At 33.0% G+C, this 15,671-nt stretch overlaps 2 protein-coding genes across 2 annotated transcripts in view; one reads left to right on the forward strand and one right to left on the reverse strand.

Annotated features, from left to right (window-relative positions):
* LOC128183356 (uncharacterized) overlaps window positions 1-9,898 on the forward strand; it is an 81,862-nt gene extending 71,964 nt beyond the window's left edge. The window contains exon 3 of the mRNA XM_052852336.1: window positions 5,880-9,898. Within this exon, the coding sequence (XP_052708296.1) occupies window positions 5,880-7,271 (1,392 nt within the window). The 3' untranslated portion in view covers window positions 7,272-9,898. The remainder of the gene's footprint in view (window positions 1-5,879) is intronic.
* A 2,227-nt stretch (window positions 9,899-12,125) lies between these two features.
* LOC128183357 (trichohyalin-like) lies at window positions 12,126-14,470 on the reverse strand. The gene has a single exon (XM_052852337.1). It carries the CDS (start codon window positions 14,104-14,106, stop codon window positions 12,190-12,192), a length of 1,917 nt encoding a protein of 638 aa, XP_052708297.1. The 5' UTR covers window positions 14,107-14,470; the 3' UTR covers window positions 12,126-12,189.
* Window positions 14,471-15,671: the final 1,201 nt, after the last annotated feature.

Genomic DNA, 15,671 nt, shown 5'->3' on the forward strand with positions numbered 1-15,671 from the left:
TGAGAGTACTCGTACAGAAAATAAATTTTACTTTATCGTCGGCATACTTTAGTAAGTTTAGTTAATATCAAGATGATTAATGCATCAATAGTTTGTATGAGCATTGGTAACTTTGGATACAATAAAGATCGTGTGATCAAAATCAGCGGGGATATAAACCCCTAACATTGGCCCAAACCTCTTATCAACGCTTTTAGGAAAAATATTTTATTATAATCGATCAGGGTTTATTATCTCTTAAGATTTACTATAGTCAGGTACTCTTCACACATTTGCTCTCAAAGGATAAAGTCTATTCATGATCACAAATACAATATTAAAACAAATGTTTAGAATATTGATGTTCATAAATTACGTAGAGGAAAATGAAACTAACGCAAAATGATTTATTAAAAATCCTCTTCCTCAAGAAATGTAAATAAGAAGAATTCTTATTCCTACGTTACCTGCTCCCTTAGTTTTTTTCTATTGATACATGTATCATTCTAAGATACACAATTCATTCACAAATGAATATTGCTTATATTATTACAACAATTATTCTTTAATGACTATTGTTCGTTAATTATCATACAATATACTCATTGTGTATGCATCTTTCTTTATTTGCGTCATTTCCCGCCGTATGTCGACGAGAGAAGTGACGTAACTGTTAACAATCAATTTGTGGCAATGTAAGAGCGTTTTGTGTGTGCTTGCTACGGATATGAAAAATTTACAAATTCAGTTGAACAGAGTGAAAAATTAAGTAATATCTTGGATACGTGGTAACCAATTTATATTCATGGGGTATTTTTCTATGGGGGTCATTTTTCTTTATGTTAAACATGAAAATAATAACCCCTGGGTCTTTTTTCTTCAGAAAAATCCAATTATTCTTCAGCTAGGGGAGTCATTATTCTATGTCGAAAAATGACCTCCGGTCATTATTCTACGTGGGTCATTATTCTTCATTACAACGGCAAAGCGACAAAGCGAAATCTAATGCGGTCGTACTGCAGGAGTGCTTCGGCGGCATGTCTTTGATATCGGCGATGCGATGAGCCTCGGAATTTAGAGTGCTGCTGACAAAAAAAGAGTTCCATATTTGTACTGAAAAAAGCCGCTTTTTTTTTTATTTATGACAGAAATAAAACAGAAAACGTTCAAATACATCATTTTAAAGATAAAATCATTAATCAAAACACAATTTAAAGAGAAAATACATTCATCACTTGGAGACTGCACCCCGGTCGCCTGGGCACAAGTCCACCACTCCAACGACTGAGCAATGCAGACCCTCGCTTCAGTACTTTGGAGTCCAAAATCTCAAGAATGCATGGATTGATTTTAAAACAAATTTCATATTCAGAACTTTTAAGAGCGTCTCTATCGAATGAAAAAATAAGAAAAATTCAAATAAAAAAATGAAAACGACCGGAAGTGACAGCGGACGTTCGGATATTCAAAGGGCACTGCGGCCGTTTACTCTCTACCTTCTCTGAAAATTTGAAAGTCCTATCTTGAATACTTTTTGAGAAAAATCGTGAACAAGCAAAAACATAAAATCTTTAATATCTCGGTACCGGAAGTGACGACCAAACAAATCTCATGTTATTTTTTTTACAACTTTTGTCATTAATAAGATTTGAAAGTTTCATGAAAATCGGCTGAAGCATTTTTGAGAAAACATGACAGAAAAAAAAAAAATAATAATAATGATAGGGAAAAAGAAACAAAGCAATAACAGTAAGGTATTCCGTTTTTAACGGAACACCTTAATAAGAAACAGTGCGAAAACAATCAGGTCTTCCGTTGTAAACGAAAGACTTAATAAATACAGGTAAATATCTACTTAAAATGATTACAGATAGATTCCTTGGTTTATGGATTAAGTACTACACAACAAGGTAGGCTTTCACATATCAATAGTCATGATGCATGCATGACAGATTCACTTACGCAAATTTAATGCAAATCTATAATTATAAATATAGAATCGGAACCTACCGGGCATTCATACAACTTCCTTACAATTAAACTGATATTTGACAGCTTGACACTACTTGAATGAAGTGTTTATCCTCACTGTAACGTTTACTTTTACCCGCTTGAAATGATCGCACTAAAAACCAAAAGAGATATTTGATAATAAAATTTATAACAAATGTCTTTCAAACTCATATATAAGTACATAATTATACACATACATTTTTTAAATTAAAAATTCAAAATAAATTTAATTTAAGTTAAAATCACAATAATTTATTTCTTAATTCATTAAATTGGTTTTCTGTACGCCTATGGAATGTTTTATTTAAATAAATTAAATTTTTAAACTTGTTGAAAATTTAGTTTGTTCACATAAATGAGAGGTTTACAAAAGAGAAATGCAGGTTTATCATAAAAATTGAAAAGGAGTATGCATTGCCAGCATTGAGCAAATGCATTTTCCAAGGGCGGTAATGTTAACATTAAGGTTCATACCTCCGGTCCTAATTTTGTTCAGCAACGAGGTACTTCTTGAATGAAAGCTAAGCGAACTGTTTCTCTCCTGTTAAATTTTTTTGGTGTGAAGTCGGATTCATTTTTCGGCAAAATGTGTCTGTATTGTAAAACTCTGAAAATGAAATTAAAAGAAGCCTAAGGGAATTTCACAATGTTGGAAAGAGTGTACATCTTACAATTTCATTTCTTTCATTCAAATGGTAATTCAATTTTGACACTTGCTATTACAATTGCGAATCCTTTTTTCTTATATTCTGACTTAACAAGGCCGAGTACAGTTCGAGTACGCACGCTTTAGCGCAGCGTTTCATTTGCATTGTGACGTCATTTTTTTGCATAATGACGCAATTACGTTATGTCTTCAACTGGAGATATTCAGCAAAATTCGTCTAAAATAGATCGTTTGAGGCGTTAAAAGGAGCGCAGCTCGCCGGCGCGAAGCGAGCTCTACCGGCAAGGAGCTTGTGAATAGAAAATTCGGAGTAGTTGCACATTCATTCCCGGGTTTTTTTGGCGTAAGTAAATCGGACCAGTAATGCATTGTTTTAATCGTCCCAGTAGTTCCCTGTAATCATGGCAATTTTCACCACTTCACACTATCACGAGAATCAGCAAGACAATAAAAACAATATTGATATACATGTATGAGCCTACTATAGGGCATATAGTCAGTGCTCCTCTAAAGTTTACCTCAGTACACTCTCAAAAATAATCGAGTGACGTCACAAAGGTTAACACATTGATCCGATAGATTTTTTTCACACTCTCGCGAGAATCAAACAACATATATACATACTTGTGTAATTTTAGGAACATCATGCTTTTCAAGTAAATAAAACAGTATACTTAGCGTACTTTTATTTCTCAGGGGAGTTTTAATTTACAAAGTCAGACGACACCTAACCAACGTGAACTTTGACGTCACAATAAGGGGAAATAACTCTAACTAAAGTTATTGTAAATCTGCTGAAATTCCTCTCAAAATCTTGCAAAGCTAAAGAATGAGGACATTTCTACAGATATAGGAAACAGTTGTAACTTGCACTCATTTGGATGGATGCTTACATTTATTTTATTCACTATAATTACGGTAACGTTAATTTCCAGGAACGTACACATAGCATCGTTTTTTAAAGGGGGTTAGGTGGGTGGATGGCAGCCTCATCTAAAAAAAAATTCTAAAAAATAAAATGATAATTCTCAAATTCATGAAAGAAAATTCTAATACTTCAGCTCTTTAGCAGTCCAATGGTTTTGTTTTCACTTCCATTTATTAAATGCTCTCAATCCCAATGTGGGGGGATTCCATTTTCTTTTTATAATAAGATAACCAATTTTTTAGAGCGTAAAGTAAAAAAAAAAAATGTAATTAATTTTTTTTTAAAGTGGAGAGGGCAACTCCATGATAAGTCGTTTTGCTATGTGCAAATTGAAAAAAAAAATAACATGGTGGGGGGCTCCATGATAAGTCAATTTTTGTATGTAATTTTAAGAAAAAATGTCTACTGCAAAAAAGGGGTTGAACTGACGTACAGTAGTTGGCCATAAGCATGTTCCCAAAATGGTTGACGTTAACGTAGATCTCGTCATATCACCTGAAGTTTTTTGACTAACTACTTTTAACAACAAAGTAAAATGACTAGGCAAACATATATATTACTTTGTATTATATCCTAGGATATGAAATATTCTTGCAATTTTCCTCGTTTAACGATGTAAATGCTCGCAATCAATATAAAGTGAGACTACTCGAAATGTCAACTACAACTTTTTCTAGGTCACGGAAAATTCGGATTTCGTTTTTTGACCTTTGTAACCGTATTAGTATTTTTCACGTAATTTCAATGATATCAATGTCTGAAGAGTATGTAAGCCAAAGTTTGTGTTGATGCTGTCAGTCTGCTCTGTTTAATTGGGCCTAGAAGTCTGGTTATCTTTTTTAAATAAACTATTGGCGATATGTGAAGTGACGAACAACTACAGATGAGAAGAAGTCTACTTACAATTTTAATCATCACATTATACTTTGGTGTTGCTGTAAATCAATCTGTTTGATTTTTGAAAGCATGTTTTGGTTGGTTCTGGGGACTTTGAAATGGGATTCAGTCATCTCGTGAGTACCTAATCTCACAACTTTCAGATCGAGTTACGATTTTACCATTATTCCGGTCTTCCGTATTTTTAAACTTTACATAACAGTTTCGGCTGTTTATTCCGTTGATCCTTCCAGTTTTATTTATGTATTAATCCCAAATCTTACATCTGTATTACGACTTGTTTCTGTCTTCCCATACGTTTTATGTCGTTCGTCGCCATGTTGTTGTGCAGACGATAAATGTTTACCAAAGGGGAATAACTCCAAAAATAAACTCGGCAAAAGAAGAAAAAAAGTCGGAGAATCATAGGGCACATTTTTTAAATCTGGCCATCAAAGAAAAATATGCTTTATTTCCTTTTAAAATGTGCCCTACAGAAAAAAAAATGTTATGGCGGCCATTTTGGGAACGTACTTATGGCCAACTACTGTACGTTACAATCACTTTAAAAGAGGAGATAGAGTGCAATAAACATTTACATTAAAATTTTTATTATTCAAAAACATTGTATCTGAGATTGAACTATTGTTATACTTAAAACAAATCTTATAAACTGCCGCTGGTTTTAAAGTTTTCGGATTTAAGATAACTTCTTATTTGAAATTCAAAATATCCTCAAAGTATGTTAAAGGCGATTAACTCATGTAAATTTTTATATTCCCTAACGGATAACCTCGATAAACCCGAACTTATATATACCCGCTAAAAGGAGTAGATAGGTCTATAAATAATGATAGCTCTTTTTTATTGGAAGACGGAATATGTGTCACAAAGCAACTTCAAATAAAAATTTAGAAAAAGAATGTGATGTTTTAATGAATATTACGCTATTTGTTTTAAATGAAAAAAATTATCTCCTTAACCGGTACCTGGCTCTTCCAATCCAAAGATTATGCCAGAAATTAATGAAACCTCTGGCGCGCTGACCGCGCTTCATTTGATCTAAAAGTGTTCTCTAGTTTATGATACTTTAATGATAAGCATGATCCTTTTTTCTAACTTGTTAAATTTGATACCATAAAACAAGGATTCGGCTCATACACTACATAATATGTGAACCGAAAGATCAAGTCTTTGCAATTACAATATTTAAATTAATTACGGTATTACTACTTTATCACCTCTTACTACAGCATTTAACTTTGAAAGATTTGCTATATTTGAGATGTATAATTAGAGGAGATATGTGTTTTTGACAGAGTTTACTAAAGATAATTTCAAATTTCATGATTTCTTTTTTAAGTTAAATGATTTAAAACGATTAATTCTCTAATAAATACATTTTTTTTTATTTAGGCAGTGTCTTCAACAGAATGGATCACCATTTACAAAATTGCAAATCTACCTGGAAGTCGATTAAACTATACCCTTAACATCATAAACACACCGGGATTTGAACAGACAAGAGGACTCGAGAGAGATCAGTGTACTATTGCTCAAATCCGCCAGTTGTTTTCTAGAAAAAACCCTAAAGGAGTTTTTTGCATCGATGCAGTGTGTTTCATTGTAAAAGCCCCTGATGCAGGCCTTACCGCATTTCAGAAATATATATTTAGTGAAATAATGGACCTTTTTGGTAAAGATCTTGAATCAAATATTTGTACATTAGTTACATTTGCTGATGGTGGAGAACCACCAGTCTTCGCTTCTCTAAAAGAAGACAAACTTCCCTTTGGTTCTACTTTTGAGTTTAACAACTCTGCATTATTTGCAGCTAACAAACACCTTACTTCCACTTCATTGTCACCAATATTTTGGGAGTTGGGGTGTAAGAGTTTTCAAATGTTTTTCGATAAAATCTTTTATTTTAAAACGAGGAGTCTTCTCCAAACAAATTATGTTTCAGAAGAGAGAGAACAACTGAAACAGGTTATTGTTAGCATCTTTCCTCAGGTTAAATCAGGTTTATCAAACCTCTCAGAACTTCGAAACCATTTAAACATATTTCAAAAACATAGAGCAGATATTGAAAATTATAAAGATTTTGAATATGAAGTCGACGAAGTTAAACAAATTAAGTTAGAGTTAAAACCAGGACAACATGTAATGAACTGTCTTACTTGCAATATTAAATGTCACGAGAATTGTTCATGTGAAGATGACGATGAGAAACGTAACTGTAGTGTAATGAACAACGGTTTTTGCACAGTATGTACAAAGAAATGTATTTGGTCTGACCACAAAAGTTCGCGTTACACTTTTAAATATACCACAGAAAGAGTAAAAAAAACTTACAAAGAAATGAAAGAAAAATACGAAAAAGCTAAAGGGTTTAAAAAGACTCAAGAGACTATCATTCAAGGGCTTATCCGCGATGTTGAAAGTCTTTTTAATTTTGTCAATACAAGAATGAGGGAAATAGAATGTTGCAAAAGTAGACTTGAAAAAATTGCATTAAGATACGATCCACTTTCGACAGTAGACTATTTAGACCTAATGATTCAGGAAGAAGACAAAGAAAGACACCTAGGTTTTGAACAACGAATAAAAACATTGAATGAATATCGACAAATGGCCCTTTTTGAAAAAGACATTGACAATTTTAATGAGGAATTTCAATTAACGAAAGAACAAATGGCATCGTATGGAATTGCCTTAAACCAAAAGGATGCAACCAAGCAAGGAATTGATTTTATAAACCATCTTTTTTACTCGCAAACACAAGGCTCCGTATTTAAAAAAAAGTAAAAGAAAAAGGGATTTTCGTTTAGGCGCTTGTTGAGGCGGTACGGGGCACCTTTATACAGTATAAACAATAAATTCAAATATAGTTATATATTTTTGTCTCCCTAAAACCATTATCTAACAGCGTAGTGTAACGTGTTAAAGCGTTTAATACCAATCTGTAAATCACGAGTTTAAATACTGCTAAGGTTTTTATAATATTTACCTTAAGTAACCTACAACTTTTTGAAACACATTTTTGGGTCAAAAAATTCGACAGGTGTCCCATACCACATTAAGGAGAGATGAAGTAAAATAGCAAACATTTGATACCGTACCGAAGGTAGTATGTACTTGTATCTTGCAGGTAATAATTATTAGAAATAGTTTAACTATGAATTAAAGATTTTTTTTATTTCATTTCTTGCACTAATAGAAGCATCGATTTCTTAGCATAGTTTAAAACATAGTATTACTACCTGTAAAAATGGAACAACGGTCAGAATGGCTAAAAAAATTGAATATGTTGATAATTTGCTTCGAACACAACGATAAAATGTGGTGCATTGTGTTTTCACGTATATTTTTTCATTCCTTACATCATTTTTTTTTTTTCGAAAAAAAATTTAGTAAATTATATATAAGATAGACCACGTGCATCATAATAAACAAATTTATAGTTTTTTTTTTTAATTCACTTGATTCAATATTTTCATTTTTCACTTTTATTAAATGTAAGAAAGATTGAATAAGTAATAATATCTACCAACATTTTCTCGAAAATATAAAGTAGATTACGGATTACGTTTATTCAGAATGAAAAAGAATCCACCAATGATATTGAAAAACCAACTATTATTTGTTGTAGACCTTCATGGTAGTGTTATTCTTCACTTTCAAAAAAGTAGGTCAATGTCCTACCATATTTTTGGAAAATTTAAGAAAAATCCCTTAAAATTTTACACTATGATTGAGATTTTCTAAATTGTGAAAATACAAATTGCTAAACTCTTTAACAAATTAAATACAGTTAATGAATGATAGTGACATTAAATAGATATAAAGTATTAATTTTTTATTCACAATTTTTATAGGTATTCAAGTCCGAATTTCCTCTGTAATTTTTCAAATCCTTACCCATTTTTGATTTAGTAAAACAGAAAACTGAATGATGATAATGCTAAAACATTTATAGTATTAAACTAAGTATATTGACCTTTCTCTGCTGGCATAAAGTTTTTATGAGGTCAATGATCAAAATTTTATAATTTGGTGTCTTGTTATCATTTTTGAGCATTTTCAATATTTTTGTATTATGTGCCATACTATTATCTGAACGAAAAGTGAGATAAAACCAACAGAAAGATGCAAAATTATGTTGACTAACAAATAAAATCTTAACTTTAAATATTAATCTACAAGGAAATTTTTTTAGCGGAAAACTAAATCTGAAATTCCTCTGTTTTGCTAAATGTCAAACTTTTTTTTAGCCTTATGTCATAACTTAGTAAAAATATCGGATGTTGTTTCAATAATAATTCGTTTCATTCATACTATTTGTGTTTAAACAAATTTTACTTTTTAACCATCGAGATTTTAGAACCTAAACCCTGATTAAACAACGTCCTTAATAAAAAAAAAAACATTTTTTTGTTAAAAAATCATTTGCGCTTTCAACGAGACATTCTAGTAAATCGCTAAGATTGTACTTCATAACGTCAAAAAAGTTATTTTATATACTCGGTTTGGCTTTACATGATTTTGTCTTTGTTTACATACGTACCTTTGTCTTATTGACTTTATCGCATTTTTCTGCCTTTTAAAACCAGTGTCAACACGTCATCCAAGTGAAATTAGTTGACGGGCATTAAAATTAAGCATCCTGATTGGCCAATGAATGCAATTCCGAAAATAGCCAAATAAAAGGCAAATTTACTTATTCACTTCCAATCCAATGCTTCAATAACAAAGATACTGCATTATCAATGAATTTGCTTCGCTTGATTAATAATTGAGATTTTTATGTTATTGTTTATAATTTTAGCTAGATTAGTATTGTTTAAGAAAGTGTTAGACATTCAATTAGCTTTTTTCTAATGCTGAAATTTTAATTTGTCATATATAAACCACAATTGTATATTTTATTTCAAAAATCATTTAAATGATATATATTATATTTTTTCCGCTTTAATTTCATTTTGAAATTTAAATATGTGATTCCCTGATTTAACTTTTCATGCAAAATGTTCAATTCTACCATAATAATTTTGAATTAATCCCGCTGTAAACCTAAAGGGAACTCCCTGCTGTAAAAATGTAAATTTTATAACCATGACATAATGTTGCAAGGTGTCAGCTTATTAAGTATTTTTAATTTCTTCGTCCTTTTATTTTAATGACAACAGCTAACTTAACGATCTCTAATTGTCTATATATTAGCATTCAATATTATAGCATCCCTGTGTTTTACTACAAGGTGTTTTAAAGTTTTTCATGATTTATTTTAATATATCCTCCTTTGATGCTTTCAAAATAGAGTTTCAAATGACAAGAATTAGTAAGTTTATGAACATATGTGATGACATAAAAAAGACATTAGGTTTGAATTTGTATATTATATATGATTAAATGTTTTCAAAGGTTGAATGCATGAAAATAAATTATATGCAACTATTGCCATTTTATTTATTTGAAAATAATTGTCTTGAATGACTGAAAAAAAAATCACTTTCCTTCTTTTTAATACTCATACACGACTTACTTTGTTCAAGAATGATATCCCTCAACATATGTCACCGGACCCTTTTTATACGTGGAATAATAGAAAATCTAACATAATTTTGATATTTTAAACTAAGCGTAAAAAACGTGATAAATCTGATTTAGTGGGGAAAACTTATAATAAAATATTTGAAGATTTGTCGATGATTTTGAAAAACCATTAACAATACTTTTCATTCTGGTTCGTGATCTTTTCCTTACAATAAATAACTAGATGCTGTCATTAGACAGTAATACCCGCACCATGTGTTTGCCCCTAAATAACACTGTTTTGTACCAGTTTAATTCAAAATGAAGGCTATATGCAAGTTCCGGTAATACAATTAAAACTCATAATTTTCACAACAGAAGGATGCGATCCCTTCCAATATTATGATACACATCGTGACATAAGCAGCACTTTATGTGCAATTTGGGGTAGAACTGTTTGCAGTGAATTTTCAGTTAATCAATAATCTTAACATTTTATGTCATAGAAAGTATAATGGTCTACATAATTATTACAAACAAAATCAAAAATTAAATTATGCCCCCTCCCCGTGGCGGTTGCCGGTTTTAGATTTGCTTCTGTGTGCCTACATGAACATCTTCGTGTGCACAGATTTAGAGAAGGGGTGGGAGTGAGGGGTCCAGACCCCCCCCCCCCTCCCCATGAAAATTCATTTATATATCAATTGTAAAATTACCAAAAATACACCTTGGACCCCAATGCTCTTACAGACATGTAAACGCTCAAACCCATTGCGCTTCAATGTTAGGTAACATTATTTGGGGGGTAAATATTTAATCAATATTTAATATACTTTATTGTTTATCTCAATAGAAAGTATACATGTACATCACAATATGCAGGTGTCCTGCACCACCTTAAAGCTGTTATTTACCTAATAAAATAGTGCAAATAGATTTGAAGAATAGGTCATAAAAATACATGCATGTTACAAATGAATGATCTTTGTCTGAAGTTACGTACACAACACAGGTCTGCATGTCTCATTAGCGGGTACTAGTTTTACCCAGCTCTTCGATTAGATGGGTTCACGTGTATATATACATGGGTTTTGCTAAAACGCGGAACGGAAAACGGAATGGAAGGGAAAACGGAAAATCTTATCTAATGTTATTTACCTCATAGATTTGTTAATCATGCTAAAACGATATACTTTATGTACCTGTTTAATTTTTTTGAAAGATTTGCAATATTAGATTATTAATTCAAGAATATTTATTTCCTCAAAATTAACAGTACATGCATTGACCACTATATTCTGTCCCAAAATATCCTCGATTCACTTTTTGCTGTATATTTATATATACCTCAGAGTTCAAGCAATTCTCTTTTAGAAGCATTAAACATTCTCATTATTCTTTCTTTAAAACGTCCTCTCTAGCTTATCAACTGGTATAAATACACGGCTAAAAATAAAGAAGTCTACGGGGTTTTGCATTTCAACAGACCCGGATGATAGTGTTGAAAAATTGTGCAAGGTCTTCTGAGTGACTTCCAAATGGAGAAAAGATGTCAACATTTTCCATTATAAATCGTCCAAATGTGCTGCATGAATATTTTGGGATCGACAGACTATAGTCCCAATATATAATCGGAAAATCAAACCCGGCAACGTCTAGAGCTCTCTATTTGGATCATATGTATATAGCTGCTGGAATAAACAACTGCTTAGTAATGCAAACGTAAACAAAATTGCATTGCTAAAAATACTAGTTTCACAAATTACCGGTTATTTTAATGTTTACTGTATTTTAATTTTTAATGTCGTCAGTCCTACGTTTTTTTTTATTACATCTCCAAGATACTGTACGTATCGCCTGTATGATAAAAGATCGTCTAGAACACAGAAAATTCAATTTTGATGTAAGTATATACCTATACATCATATTTGAAATATAAAAATACTAAAAACAAGAGTAGTATAAGGCGCCTAGATAGGGGGGTCAAGTGAGGTCAAATCCAAAATGGCGTCGAATATTATTTAGGTCAAATCCAAAATGGCGTCTGAATAAAGGTAAACAAAGGCAGTATAGACAGAACAAGTCAAATTTTATTGAATTCAAAGCAAATAAAATGAACAAATGAACATATATACAGTGTTTAAAGGAGAAAAATGTTAATAAAGAACAAATTTTTTTCACTCGGAAACGTTTATTTCCTGATTTCACATGATGTTTCTCCGCCTTTGAGGGCTTGATCCGTGAAGAAGATCGAGAAATAATCATTGTCGTTGAACTTCGCGGCCATGGACCATTTTTCAGTGGCTTGTTCCTTCGGTCCTCCGTTCAGATAGATGTTTGGTCCCAGGAGTTTGTTGAGTTCTTTGATGTTGAGTGGTTTTTTGAGCTGAATTTCCCCGCTGATATTGTGGGTTCTTCCGTTTCTGACGAAGCAGAATTTTTTGCAATGTTCGGTGAAGAGTTCCTTGAGACTTTTGAATTTTTCTTCCGTGGCGATTTTGGGTTCGACATAGATGCTCCATGCTTCTCTTTCTTGTCCTGTGGCTGCTGCTTTCACCCATTCGTCGGCTTCGTTGAAAGTTTCTGTCATATCCTTGATGTGGGGGAGGATTTGGTCCAGTATTTCTGCGAATATTTTGACGTTTTCTGTGTTGTCCATCTTGAGTGCGTCGACTTCTGCTTCCATGAGGGCCAATTTTTCTTTAGCTTTTTGGATTTGTTCATCAGCTTTCCGTTGAATTTCTCGGATGAAAGTTGCGGCTTCTGAGGTATCGTATAAGGGAGTGGCTTGTACTTCATCTTTCATTTTCTGGTTGATATTTTCCATTTCTTTGACATGTTCTTTGTATTCTTTGAGGTCTTTTTCTTTTTCTGTCATTTTTTTATCCAGGACTGTTTCTTTATCTTGGAATTGTTTAGCATTGCTGTCCATATAAGTGAACAAATTGGCTTCCATGCGAGTTATGTAGTCATCCTTTTGTTGGAGTTCTTTTTCTTTTTCAGCCAGTTTTTTCTCCATTTCGATGGATTTTTTTACGTAATCGATGTATGGAGATTCGATTTCGATTTCCATGCGTTTCATTATTTCTCTGTTTTCTTGGAGATTGTACTTCAATTCCTGCAGTTCTTTTTCTTTTTCATCCAGTTTTTTCTCCAATTCCTTGGATTTTTGTACGTAATCGAAGTCGATCCAAGTTTCCATTTCGCATTCCATGCGTTTCATTATTTCTCTGTTTTCTTGGAGATTGTCCTTCAATTCCTGCAGTTCGTTTTCTTTTTCGGTCAGTTTTTCTTCCAGTTCAGCTTTTTTCATTTCTGCTCTCTCTAGTTCGTTTTCTATTATCCAATTGAAGGTTTTTAGTTTTTTGTACTCTTCCTCGGAGAAGAATAGGGGAGGAGCTTTTTCTAGTTTGTGGATTTTTTCTTGCAGGTTTTCGACTTCTTCTTCCAGTTTGTCTATTTCTTTATCCTGTTCGTCATTTTCTTTTTCTTGTTCTTCAATTTCTTTTTCTTGCTCTGCGACTTCTTCTTTCAAATCCTGAATTTTCTTAGTGGCTTTTTGATTTTCTTTGATGACCTTTTGTAGTTCTTCTTTGGTGATCTGCAGTTCCGTTTCCACGTCTATTTTCTGTTGTAGTTCTGCTTCAGCCTCTTCCTTCATTTTTTCTGCTAGAATGACGTCCAATTTCAGCCTGTTGAACTCGTTTTCTGGGTAATAGTAATCCTTGAGCAGGTCTTGTATTTTGTCGTAGAGGGATTTTGTGCCTGTTCCGGGTCCAAAGGTTCCTGTCACTAAGTGAGGGTTCTTAGCCAGTCTTCTTTTTTCCTGGATGACAATCATTTTGTAGAATTCCTTGTCTTCCTGCTTTTCTCTTTTCAGTATGTCTAAGTAAGTTTCTCCGCCATCATTTCTGGGAGGCTTTAGAAGAAAATCTGGTTTTTCTTCTTTTTCTTTTTTCCCGGCGAATGAGAATCCCAAAAACTGCCTGTCTGGTTCAATCTGAACCATTTCTTCTTCTTTTGGCTCTTCTTTGATTTTCTTTTCCTCTGCCATGTTGCTGAATTTCTCTCTGATTTTTTCTACTATAAGGTTCTGAAGGATGTCCATTCAATGGTGTGAGGAACTGAAGAGAAACGCTGTGTTATATACCCTCCGTGTACGTGACTTGAGTCAATGCAGCTGCGACGTAAACAACACCTGTGTGACCTCGCTAGCTCTGTGTACGTGTTTGGAGTCAATGTAGCTGCGACGTAAACAACAGCTGTGTGACCTAGACAGCTGTGTGACCTAGATTATAATACTCTGACGTAGCTGTCTAGCGACCTTGATATGAGTTCGTAAACATGTTTTGATGAATATAACTATAGCATTATTAAATATTTTTTTCATTTTGGATCCTTCCCTTGAAAGCGAGAGAGATGAATGTAGACGAAAGCATTTTGTTGAATAAATCTCGTTTGTTGAGATATAAGAGAAAGCGATTGATTGATGAAAATTTAAAACTTTTAAAGAAAAAAAAAGCGGTCAGAAAAGCTGTTAAGAAAAAAGTGGTTTCTGACTTTTACAACGTTAGATTAGACAGGGGGCGACAATCTCGCAAATTTAAAGTGAAACAAAATGTTTATACGGTCAGCTTTCGACCTTTCCCTCAGAAATCAGATAGCGGTTTTGTGAAACGTTTATTGAGCGACATGTTGAAAGAAGTGAAAGAGCGCATGCAATGTAATCCTAACGATTATTTGAGATTGAATTTGCGCCATCCCTCTTTAGATTCTGAGATTTGGTATGAATTTACTCAATCAAAGAATTTGAACGAAGCTACTATTTTGAATAAAGTTCAGGCAGTGCAGCAATCGAAAAAAGATTTTACTATTACGGACGGATCTGCTGAATTTGAATTGTTTCACGTCAAATATCCTCAGGGAAGCGGAGGTCAAAAAGTCAGACATCTACATGCTAATAAAGAGAAGTTTAAAAAAGGAAAAAGATCTGTATTGAAAATTAAAAATGTAGGTGATCATCTCTGTCTCCCTCGAGCTATTGTTGTAGCTCGGTTACACAGCCAGCGCCCCTCGGATCCCTTGGAATTGCCCCGTTGGAAAAAACAGTGGGATCGTATTAAAAGGAATGATATTCTTTCCCCCCAGCAGAAAAAAGAAGCTTTAGAGTTGATGAAAAAAGCTCATTGTGATGCTAATTTGCCCTGCGGTCCCTTGGAATGGAACAAGTTACAAGAAGTATTGCTTCCTGAATATCGATTGAAAATATTTCAATTTAAAACGGTCTCTTCTCGACTGAAATTAGAGGCTATTTACAAAGGAAAAGGAAATGGAAAATGTTTGAATGTTTTGTTGAATGATGAACACTACGATACTATTTTGTCTATGCCTGGATTGACCGAAAAGCAATATTACTGCGATTATTGCGGTGTAGGATATAGTCACATTGAAGATCATAGAGTCAAATGTCCTTACCTTTGTTTCTTTTTGTTTGGGGGACACCCCATGTATTTCCGATGGGAGTAGCATTGTTTGTTCTGATTGTAAGGGGTATTTTAAAAGCAAGATTTGTTATCAGAGACATTTAGAGTCTTACAGTAAAAACTCTGAAACTAGTGTATGCAGTTTAATGGATCGATGTTCTCACTGTCAAAAATGGATGAGTAAAAAGTT

This window comes from Crassostrea angulata, chromosome 5, assembly GCF_025612915.1.
Source record: "Crassostrea angulata isolate pt1a10 chromosome 5, ASM2561291v2, whole genome shotgun sequence".
Taxonomy (NCBI): Eukaryota; Metazoa; Mollusca; class Bivalvia; order Ostreida; family Ostreidae; genus Magallana; species Magallana angulata.

What these genes read in the sequence shown, in the direction of transcription:
- LOC128183357 (XM_052852337.1), bottom strand. Translation starts at nt 14,106, where the DNA reads ATGGACATCCTTCAGAACCTTATAGTAGAAAAAATCAGAGAGAAATTC.